This window comes from Lichenostomus cassidix, chromosome 3, assembly GCF_008360975.1.
Source record: "Lichenostomus cassidix isolate B80296 chromosome 3, HeHo_3.0, whole genome shotgun sequence".
Lineage (NCBI taxonomy): Eukaryota > Metazoa > Chordata > Aves > Passeriformes > Meliphagidae > Lichenostomus > Lichenostomus cassidix.
Genome location: NC_139483.1, coordinates 3,561,635 through 3,573,942, shown reverse-complemented (window position 1 = coordinate 3,573,942; position 12,308 = coordinate 3,561,635). Strand labels below are relative to the sequence as shown.

Genomic DNA, 12,308 nt, shown 5'->3' with positions numbered 1-12,308 from the left:
AAGTAAGTGTTGTGCCTGGCAAGTGACTTTGGCACAAAAAAAGAAAATGCTAAAAATTAAGACTAGACAATTGATGCCCAAGTACATGACTTGCAGAAGGAGTGGTTAAGCTCTGCCTGACCTGGAGTATCTATTTATCTCGTGAGAAAGGGAGGAAGCAGAGCATGAATACACTGATCAGAAAGCAAACTGTAGAGTGGAGAAGTGACTAATCCCAAAATCTTTGGCAAACAGGTTTTTTTCACTTTTAAAAAACACTGCTAATGAGTCTCTCACTGAGTGTCTTTGACTGATAAAGAGTCTTTTCTGCAGTTATTGCTCTCCAGTGGAACTGGGTGCAGAGCAAATGAAAATGCTTTAAGGAGCACTAGCTCAAGGCAAAGAGCTGGAAATGCATTTTACAAGAGTAGTGAGCCAATTTCTCCACCATATTTTTATTCACCCCTGGCTCTCCTTTTCTCCAGGCAGAAAAGCCAGAGCCAGTGCATTTTTCTTGAGCCTTCCCCATGACACTATTTATAATAAAAATGTCTTTTCCACTGGATGGCTTCTACAGTATCTGCCAGCCTTCTATTCCCACTACTGCAGCCATCAGTGATTGCATTTCCTTTAGGTGAAAGCTGTCCTCACAATATTTGCTTTTCTATTACACTTGAGCAGCAATCTGTCACTCACTCCAAAGGAGATACAAAAAGTGGCAAATGACATGTCGTACCATTTTAGGCCAAAAAATGTAAATGATTTTGAGCCACATCACAAGACAAATGGGAACAGCTGTTTCTTTTCCCCCTGGCCTGACAGTTGGTTGAAAAAAATAGGAGTTTGAGGATTACAGAAGCACCATACAACCCAAATAAGTACATCAGACACTAAATAACCACTTCTGCCCATATATTCTGCTTTCTCTTGCCAAGCTGACTCCTGTCTGATAGGTCCTTGCTGTCTCCCATCGGCATTTTCTTTGAGGTCCTCAAGAAAACCCATGTGCCTTCCCCAAATGATGTATTTGGTGAAAAAGAGGCTAAACAAGGATCAATCAGCATGCTCAGCAAGCTGGCAGAGCAAGTGGCACTTCTGACTCCACCAGACAAGAGGATTCTCCAGGAGTGCCTGCCCACTTTTTGTATGGAGAGGCATTCAGCATGCCCAGTGAGGTGCCAGCTGCTGTGGCACCCCCAAATGAAGGAGAGAATATGATGAATAATAAGCCAGCTGCCAGACAGGAGAGGGCTGGGACAAGATCCTCCTGAAAGGTCAGGGGACAAACTCTTGGAGCAGGTTTTAATATTCTTTACATTTTCTTTACATGCACCTGGAAGCATGTGGCTTTTTACATCTTCCACTGTTCTTGTGACAAACATAACAAGTCAGAAGTATTAATAGCCTGCTGGCATCTTGGCTTTTCCCATTTCAGAGCTGAGGAAGTGCTAGGTCTGCTCCCACACCAACTCCTCTTCAGCAGCACCTTTCTTCAGGAGCAGCTGACAACATACTTAGAGCTGAGGCTAAAGTCAATGCCCCAAAACTGGGGCAAAAAGACATTTTTCAGAAGAAAACAGAATCACAGATACTGTATATTTTTTTATTTAAAGGAAGAAATCCTGCATAATCAGTACAAACCAGTCCATTTCTACCCCTCCAATGCAGAATCACAGAATATCCTAATCTGGAAAGGATCCACAAGGATCATTAAATCCAACTCCTGAACACAGAGGCTATTAACAATAAAATTGTTTTCACTACTGAGAAAGCTGTATTTATATCATCCATGGGGTGTCAATACTCAGAATAAAGTTTCTTCAAACCACCTCCTCCTCCTCCTTCCCAGGACAGAAATAAAAGTGACAAAGGGCCAACACCTGACACTCTCATCTTAGTTGTGCAGGTAGCACATCCTGGAACAGCAGGTTTGATCTTGTTACATCTCTGCATGGCTCTGCCAGGAGCATCCTCTGCTTCTCCACATGGCCACTGACTGTGGCATCTCTCCACTGGTCTGACCTGTGCTTCTTTCTTGGATAACAAACACAATTACAAAGAAAATCCAGCAGACAAGATTTCTGCCAGCTTTGAATTATCTTTCTTACAGCACAAAAATACTGCCACAGTAATCCCACTAATGACATGAAGGCCCTTATTGTATAGCAGAGAAACTAATTAATGAGAAAATGAAAAATATAGGCCTTGATCTGCATTCTGCACATGAGTAGATATGCTGTCTTCAGTGAAACTCCTAAAATGTGAGAAGAAAGCATGTGTATAACCATATAGACACTTGAAATCATACATCCTGCAACCATTTTCAAACTATTCCAGGGGCAAAATAGCATCAGACATAAACCAAGAAGCACACACAAAGACCATTATTGCAGAACTACAAACAGATTAAAGCGAATCATTAGGGTGGTGGCCTGAGGTTGTGGAGCATTTTCAGTTTGCATTTTAATTTCTTTTAATTAAATTATGATTTAGGTCAGTTTTAATCACCACTTGTATATAACCCCTTTGGGGTAAATTTTAAGCTGGGTTAGTGACAATTTATCTGTGGTAATTGTTGAACAGAGTTATGAGACTCTGTACTGTTCAACAAATCACTGTGCTGCAGACACAGCCCTGAACATGCCACTGCTAATGCACCCAGGCCACTGAAGCTGTCAGCCCAATAAATAACAGGGTTTTATTTCCATGCAGCATTTTGTCCAGGAGTGTGGGAAAAGAAAGAGAAAACTGTGGCTTATCTCAGGGGTTAAAAATAAAATTATTGCATTTCACCGATTTAACATCCTGAGAAATACAAGAGGAAGTCACCATGCATACTCCCCTTGCTTCACTCCTCTGTGGATCACAAGACAGCTAATTCAGCTTCATCATACCTCTCCTGGCTGGGGGGAAACATGGGACAACAGCTCCAGCACCAAATGAAGTCCTGGGGAGACAGGAGCACGGCAGTTTGTCTCACCGTGCTGCTGGGAACATTGTGCTCACCTGGGTCGTCACTGGGGTAGCTCTCCTTTGGCTCAGATTGTGCAGTGCAGGTGCTGGGCAACCTACATGGAACATTTCATTGCCCAAGAGGCTGGGCAGAGCTATTCCTGTGACTGTGCAAAACAAAGGAAGGGAGACACCTCCTGGAAGCTTGAGCCGACCAACCCAACCCCAATATGGGTGAATATCACACTCTAGATGTCACAGGTAGTCTGTGCAGAGGACGAAGGTAGAATTTGCATTTTGATGCAAAAATACACACCCTGTGCTGCACTGTATTATCACTAGTGTATAAAAGGGACAGAAATTGCTCCTGTGCATTGATGCAGAGTTCAGAGAGTACAGAGAAGCCCTGACTTCTGGCCCTACAATCAGTCCTGTCCAAGAGACTGAGAAACAAAAGGACCACATGAGTGCAAGTGCAAAATAAAACCACAAGTTTTATAATTACTAAATCAATTTACTCTTTGTTCATACTTTTACAAGGTGTCTGAGGTCTAACTACACACCACAAGTGACATCCACGTGGCTTTTTTCCTATTCCAAAATAAAACTTGAGACCTATTTTGATTTTTCACAAATTGAAGAAACAGACAGAGAAGCCAGAGAGAAGACTACACTCATAAAAAACTGCACAAAATGCAAAGAAAACCATGGATTATTTTGCATCAGTATTTCAGAACGAAGGGACCAGCCCCATCTCCTGCACTGGACCCAAACAGTTGTAGTGGTTTACTGTTATTCACATCATGCTTAGAAATGAGCAGTGAATTCCTTGACAGATGACTCCCCTGCAGGTGCCTTGGTGTGTGTCACTGTGCAGAATTCCCCTCTGACAACACTGCATTAGTCCCTCCAGTAACTCAGTGTTTTGCACCTTAGCTCATCTCAGAAGGAAGACAATCCACTCTGAAGCATTTAGGGCGAAAACAGGAACTGCAAGTGTTTGCCTGGTGTGGTTACACAGATGGACAGTGGGTTGCTAAAAGAAACCCAAATGGGTAAATGGCCAACACAACAGGACTGCACATCACCTGCAGAGGCTGAAATGAGCTGTGTTTTCCAAGCTGCCTTGTGTAACCACTGCATGGCAATTTAATGGAACAGCAGAAGCCACTTCACCGATGAAAAGAATCTTCTAAGAAATGATTGCTCAGAGAGAGAAAATACAACTGAAAATACAGATAACATCCTATTTTCCCCCTGGCTAAGTGCAAGGTGATCACCTAATACTCTGAAAGCTGTAATCAGTCAAGACAGATGGTGGACTTCAAAACAGAAGCAAAAAGAGAAGCTATCAACCACAGTGGATGGAGGTTAATAGCTCCTCTTTAAATATAACCCATCTGCATTAAGGTGAAATGTCTCACAGACGTGTTTGATACACAAACTTCCCAGTGAATTTCTTCTGTAGTACTTTATCTTCATTTAACACTTTATTAAAGGATTAGGTTTGGTGGCAAAAAGAAGACAGTCAGTTCTAAGCTATCTTAATAAGAAGCAGCACTTTTAAGGCTGAATAAGTGACTGTGTTTTTTGAATTATAATTATGTGTCTTGATGTTCATTTTAAGTAGATTACGATTGGAGCAGAAATTTACTGTGGACTCTGACTGCCCTGTGGGATGCAAAGTAGGAGTGTAGCACAATTTGTCAAGTGATAAAAGAACCACTTGCTATAAACTGCAGAACATATTAAAACTGATCAGAAGTCAAATCTAGATAATATTAATTCATGCCTTAAAGAGAGAGACAAGCAGAGCTGTACAGTGTTGGAAGACCCTCAGAAGAGATGCTTAGGACATCTATGTGTAATAAGAAAGTGCAGCTACTGTGTGCATTCCACGAGCTCCAGAGAGGATTGAGCCCACCTTGGAGGGCTGCAGCACAAGCCAAGTGCATGGACTATGGTGGGGGCATGCACTAGATCCCTCCCCATGAAGATAGCAAGTGGGAAGCACAGCTGCAAAATTCATGGCATATACAGGAGAAGCAGGAAGGGGAAGCCTTATGTTAATCTCACCATTAGAGGATTAAGCCATAAGCAGAAGTTTATTGTCTAGTCCCACGACTATGCACTTTTTGCCATTTCATAGAAGCTTTTTTGGGAGAAGGGATGAGGAGCCAGGGTGAGTGATTCTCCCTCTTGGTGAGAATCCTACTGAATGGCCGTGACCTGCATGAGCAATGAGTTGCTGAGGTGGAGTTTTATTTTGCCTCATTTCTGCTGTGTGCTTCACTCACCAGACTGACATCTCTCATGGACAGAGCATCCACCAGGTCAGGTGGTGAGCCTGGAGGTGGTGAGCCTGGATTTCTAACACAACATTCAGACATGGGATGATGCCTTTGAAAGCCAAGAGGCCAAGCTGTGATGACCCCATCAGGCAAAGGAATCAACTCTATCAACTCTGTTAAAGGTGATTTGTATTCATTTTGACCTTTGTGTTTTGTCTTATTCATCAGCCTGTTCTCCTTCCCCCTAAGTGAATGGAAAGCAGACAAAGTTCATCATGGACAAACAACTCCAACAGACCTTCTCCTTGCACAGGTGATCCTGGGAGACCAGCAGCCTATCAGTCTACCAGGAGGAATCTGGTCATTCATATGGGGAGCAGCTTATGAGAGAAGCTGCAGTGAGAAAAATTCCAGAGCCCCAGTTCTGTCTTCACATCCCTTGAAGCAGGGCAAGGAAATGGCTTTTGCTGCATGGATTGATTATTTTTCTGCTGTAGAAAGAGAAAAAGCAGGCCTTTGTGCTGCTGTTACTAGATGTGTAAGTCATCTTTGATACAGTATTGATCTCACACAGACCATGGTGGGAATGGATGGGGCAGCTCCTGGGCAGGCTCTGTTTTATATCTGAGAAATCCCATGAAGGAGGAAAGGGCAAACAGTTTTGCTTCTCCCACTATGGGAAAAATTCATTGCACACACCATACTGTTCACCATATACAGGAGAACACGTGGGGAAGTAGGTAAGAGAAACAAGCAACATTTTAAATTTTTGTTTTGCTAGGCTTTTGTATAAATGGTTTACCTTTGCCTGGTGACAATAAGGAGGATGAGGACGGGTGGCCTGTCATATTTGTGCCAAGTCATGGCTGCTATGCTGTGACAAGTACTGCCATTTTGTCCGTGTAATCACTTAAGATTGTGTTATGAAACTACTGAAGTTGTGCTCAGTTTTATTTAGGATCAAACATATTTTGTTCACCTGACACTTTACAATTACTCAATCAGTAAATGCACCTGACTGAGGGAAAGGCAAAATTATCCCTGGCTGCTCTGACTCTCCCAGGATGCAGGGAAGGAGTGGAAGAAAAAAAAAGAGCAAAACAGAAGAAAATTACATGGCACATTTGCACATGTCAAACCTGAAATACTGCAGGGAACCTGGGAGTACAAGATGTTGCCCAGTCTATCCATTTTCACAGACAATATCTCTGCAGTGAAAATCTATGGGATACAACCACTGCCATGAGAATCTGCTGTGCAGTTCACACTTACCTTTCTCTACCAGCAGTCTGGAGGCAGAGAACAATATATCTAATAGCATAATAACAGACACCATTAATACTTTGCAGGTTTGGTATAAGATTGCTCTCATTAGCATGTCAAGTGTTTATTTCAGCTTACTGCAAAACAAGCTCCTTACATACAGCCACTTACTTGCCTTTCCTTGATTGCAAAGAGGGTAATAATAAAGGAACTTACTTTCCCCAATCTTCTGTGGAAGTTTTTACATGCACTGCAAAGATATTGCTCTATTACCTCTAGCCAATGAACCAGCCTGGTGAGCTGGTGAAAAACGTTACAGCAGAAATATTGCTGAACTTAGTGGAAAAGGTTTGAGAGATTGCCAGGAGGGCAGACAAGAGGCTGCTAAAATTGCAAGTTGCACTCCCATCTTCAGTCTAAAAGGACACTCACAACCAAGCAGAGGAAAATGCATTGGGTTCTTCCTGTGTCTCAGTGTATAGTTGTTAAATATTTTATAGCTGGTCATGTTACCAAGGGGAAAATAATATCCTATGTTAAATTTGGAGTTGCTTTTATTGCTAAAAGGTATGGGTCGGGCTTTTGGGAGTTCTTGTTTATTTTTTTAGTGGGGATTTGGTTTTTATATTTGTTTGCTTTTTTGTGTGTGTGTGTGATTTTGGGTGGGGTTTTTTTTTTCTTTTTCTTCTTCTTCTTCTTCTTCTTCTTCTTCTTCTTCTTCTTCTTCTTCTTCTCCTTCTCCTTCTCCTTCTTCTCCTTCTCCTTCTCCTTCTCCTTCTCCTTCGTCTTCTTCTTCTTCTTTTTTAAACTTGGGACACTTAAAGGGAACTATCCCAAAGTTTAAACCCACCAAACCACAAAGCACTTCAGTTTTACACTGAGGGAAATTCAACCGAGTTGACCTCAGGCAGAGTTTGGCTTTGTTCTGTTTTATTCAAGACTGTTTACATGCATTAGCTGCTCAGTTTTTCTTTTAAAAAGAAAAAAATGTAGCTTTTTGGCAGTGAAGACAAACCCCTACCTGAACAAAACTACTCAGACATGTAGTTGTGGTTCATGTCACACATTCAGAACTTTCACAATCTTCACGGCTCCCCATTAAAAGTTCTTTTAATTAGTCAAAACCAACAGGTAATAATTAGACCAGGAGAAATGAAATAATCTTCTCAGACAACCATGTGCAAATCCCATTTACTTCAAGGGAAATGGCTCACAGGTGTGGTACATTACACTCCAGCCACTTGGCAACTTGCTAGGAATTCAGTGTCTGGAGCCCAACTTCCTGCTCCTCTTCCAGAGGCACAGGTAATGCCAGAGAAATCCCATCCAGCTCTCTCCCCAGGCCCCTCAGCAAACACTTCAATCACCTGTTTTTTTCGCCATCACAACAACTTTTGAAGCTAAATTTAGACTTTTAATCCTAAACATTACAGGTTAGGTTCCTGCCTAGGAGACAGGGGCTCTGCCACTGGCTATGTGAAATGCTGCAGCAGTCAATATGCATCAGCAAAATCTACTGTATGGCATCAAATTCAAGGAGTTCAGGCATTTTACAGCTCAGGAGTGATGCAATAATTCTACTGCCATACTATTTACTTTGCCGTTCCAATGCATTTATTTGTGCATCACAAAGTGAACAGTAGATCACCAGGAAACATGGATAGGCACAGAGAAATAGGAAACTGTATCTAGGGAGCCACAGAAAGAGTGAAACAATATCAGTTAATTCTGGAATGGAAGGAAAACCTTACAGTCTGACAATACTTTTCCTCCTCCTTTGTTTTGTTTTGTTTTGTTTGTTTTTCAAGACACTGATACAGTGAAAATTTTCAGCCTCACTCCATGTAAGAATATGTCATAAAACAACTCTTGTTCTGCCTCTTGAGGAATATTGAAAGTATCAGCACAATCCCACCCACGGGTTAGCCCACAGACAAATGGACATGTGGTTTGTCATCGCTGAATTCTCTAATCCAAACATAAAATTGGTATTTTAAATTCAGTGTCAGGGTTCAGTGCAGCATGAAAGGAAAGATGCCCAGGTGTGATGAAACTTCTTGGGTCCCTCCACACCTTCCAGGTGATGACAACTGCTGCTTTAAGTACTTGCCTTTAACAACCAGGCACAATGTTAGTGACAAGATGTTACTAGCAGTCACTTAAAGTGATAAATATTAACATTTTTCTGCTCTTTGTCACTCACACTATACCCCAGCCAGAATATCTTGGGAGCTGAATGGACGGTGCTAGGTCAAAATGCTGAAGGTTTTGGAACCACTGGTTGAGGTGCAGAATGAGACGTGCCATTTGAGGAATACTAGGTCAAAAAGAATCCATGATAAGGAGCTGCCATGGATTAAAGATTAAGGTTCATCCTTTGAACCATTTCACAGAAGGGGAATTTCTTCAGCATTCGGGTGTTTTGCTCTTCCACATATCTGACATCAGAGTGAAACTGTGCGCTCTGAAAACAAGTCTTTGATGTTAACACCTTTTCACAACTCTCCCAATGAGATACAGATTAGGAAAATATACTTTGATCCAGTTTCAGAACAACATAGACTGCGTTTGCCTCCATCCACATGGACAAGCTGCCCTGGGAAGACTCAAGTGGATGAAAGTATCCTTAGAGGAATGACACTATAGGCATGATGTTAACCATGTGTGACTTCTAACTGCAGATAGACGTTTAAGGTCTAGAAACATAAACACTGTAGAAAGGAAAGCAGCAAAAACCTCTTGTCCAAAAGGAAAGTGAGGATTATATTGCTCTGTGCTCAGCAGCAGGTACCTGACCAGCTTAACCAACCAGACTGTGACCCAAGCCCTGCACAACATGGATTATGCTTGGGCTTTTTAATTACATAAAGTCAGAACAGGTTAAAGATAAAACAGCAGCAATTGATCAAGATGTATCAGCAATAATCAGCAGCCCATCACATGAAAATAGGATTTGTAATTGTGAATCTACCTTAGGATGAAATATACTTCAGAAGACTTGTAATCCCCTTACCTAGGCCAAAAAGAACTCTCCAAGTGTGTGTAAACAGCATTCTTAACTGAAAGGTTTCCAGTTCTTTCCCAAGAGTTCAGAAGAAACTTTTTCTCCAAATGTGAAATGATTAATAGCTCTGAGAAGCTGTCAGACCACCTACCTTCAGCATCATCCTGCAGGTCCTCAGGCTGCTCTTCTTTGCTCTTTGTGGGAGATGGAGGCTGGCCTTCTTTAAGCATAAAAAATTATAAATTACATGTATTATTTGGAAATGGTTTCATTGTATCAGATATTACCATGTATGATACCACAACTGTATGTTTTATCTCAGCACTCCATTCAGTACTCAATGCCTATCTTTCTGTTGCCAGAATTAATTACTGCATCATCTCCTATAAAATTTATAATAGGTATGTGTCTTTCAGCCTGGACTGGACTTTCTCTGACTTTCACAGGACAGAAGTGAAGAAAGCTCATACTGAAATAACATATTACTTCACAAGCTCTTAATCTCTCCAGAAACAATAATTAAAAATCCCAAACAACTAATGTTTTAATTTGTTGTTCCAAACATAATATTTATTATACTGCATCATGGAACTGTGGAGAAATAATCTGAATGAAATGCTTTTTTCCTCTCAGCTCAATTCTCCATTCACTGTTTTAAGACAATAACAAATGAATAGAGACTGAAATTAATAATTAAATGAAAGGTAGGGAAACAAATTTGATAGTGAAGTTAAGAAATGAAACCTTTTCAAGACAGAAATGTTTGGGTTGAAAAAATCCATTCCAGTCTTTTAGAGAGTAGGCAACATCAAGCTGGAGAAAAGGGAGTAAAAAAAGTAATTGAGGCCAATCAAATGTGAAATCTCCCTTACTTATAGGGACTGAGGTTCACAGTGTTTAATATTGGTTGGTTAAACTTCAAAAATTATGAACTTTTTCTACAATATATTCAAAATATCCTTCCATCTTCACATAAAGGATGACATTACTGTTTGTTTGCTAAGACACAACCTAAGGCACAAACTGGTAGCAGAGAAAGCCTGTTAGTAAAAAGGGAGGCCAAGCTGGAAATTAAGCATAAAAGGTGTTCATAAATTAAGACATTTCATGAAAGCAGGTTCCCTAATTAAAACATTCTTCAAATCTCGTTGCTTAACCATGAAAACAATGACTGACAGACAATTAAAACTCAATTCATTGCGCTTACTGCATGTATTCAACCATGAAAATGACTTTCTGTCATTTGACTTTCTGTCAAACCTCCTGATGCCTTGTGGCTAACTCAGGGCTTGGGAGAAGGAGAAGCCTAAAGAAAACACACTTTTGTGTGTGCTGGAAATAAACCTTGACCACTTGTAACCAGGAAATTTAGGAAGACATATGACTTCATTTGATTTACTGTTACTGCTGTTGATATCAGAAAGTAAGAATAATGCTATCACTTCAGACTGATTAACTAATTAACAACTGAGGAAAAACTATCTACATGTGTTTTATAAACTGCTCAAGTGTTTCAAAAACTCCCAGGCTCTCTTCTGCTGTCACATATATCCCAAACAATCATCTACTCTTTATGTTGCTGGAGTTTTAAACAGATCTAGACAATCAGATGCCCAGCTCTCCTAAAGGATTTGGGTCTGCTAAGAGATGTATATTCTCCCCTTTTATCTTCTACTCTTTCACAGTTACATAGATCTGGAACCAAAATGCTGAAAATTTCCAAACAGGAGGTATGAAAGTAGTTAGGATTTGAAAAGGGAACTTGCAGATTCAAGGGATAGTTGGACTCAATGATTCTTGTGGGTGCCTTCAATTCAGGATATTCTATAATTCTAAGAATATTGTGTTCATTCAAGAGACAGAAAGGGAGTGAATCATTGGCTTTGTATGAAGCCCAGGGAACAGAGAAACATCCTCAGCCCACTCTCTCAGAAAACTGGTTATTCCACTGTACTTATGCCCAAAAAACCCAGAAGAACTAGGGATCAGGAAGGTGGCAGGAAAAAAATTCAAGATGTCAACAAAAATTCTGAAATGGAGATCTGTATGTTAGTAATTAAATTCTGTCTCACTTTCTTAGTTTTAATCAAAGAGCTTTATGAAAAAAAAGAGAAAAAAAAGGCCAAATTGAACATTGCTCTTATGAATTTATACTAGAAGGGAATTGCTGTTTCTTTATAGAACTCCATAGAGCTCAGAGGATTAGAAATCAGTAAATAAAGCCAGCTACTGCACAGCAGAACAAGCCTGGAGGCTAGGCTTGGTACCAGGTGGTAGAAGAGTTCCTGAGAGCACTTAATACAGGACACGTCACACATCATGTCATCATGTTTGCCCATCTGAATTGGAAATTCAAACACAGGATTTTGAGGAAAACAAGTTTTCAAGTGCTAAGATGAATTTCTTTCTGGACTGAAGAAGGCAGAAGAAAATCTGTGGGGAAAAATAAAGGTAAAAACTGCCAAATAAAGACATGCTTTTTCAACCCTTTAAGAGACTGAGGAGCAGTACTGATAGATTTCAACAGGAACTTTAATACAAAAGAGAAATCCTGAAAATAACCAGACCTGTGAAGACTTTTTCCTGCCAATGCGCTCACTTTCTTCAAAAAAATAACTTGAATATTTATAATGGACTATATCAAGATATGGCTTCTTTGGTTCAAATGCCACTCTGAGCTAGCTGCTATGCTCTCTTTGTTGGTTGAGAAGAATTCCCATTAGGGGACTGAATCAGTAGGAATGCTTCAGTCAACACTTGCCCCTCTACTGATGAATTTTATCATCACACCAATCTCTGAAGCTTCCTCCAGTCCCACA

The 12,308-nt window shown here is 40.6% G+C and overlaps 1 protein-coding gene across 6 annotated transcripts in view; it reads right to left on the bottom strand.

The window, feature by feature from the left end:
- Positions 1-12,308, bottom strand: part of MACROD2 (mono-ADP ribosylhydrolase 2) — an 824,802-nt gene that overhangs the window by 51,174 nt on the left and 761,320 nt on the right. For 5 of the 6 annotated variants that reach the window (XM_085054069.1, XM_085054070.1, XM_085054073.1 and 2 more), the window contains exon 11: positions 9,641-9,709. In XM_085054069.1, coding sequence (XP_084910195.1) covers positions 9,641-9,709 — 69 coding nt within the window. The remainder of the gene's footprint in view (positions 1-9,640; positions 9,710-12,308) is intronic. The other variant, XM_085054071.1, reaches the window with a different exon arrangement.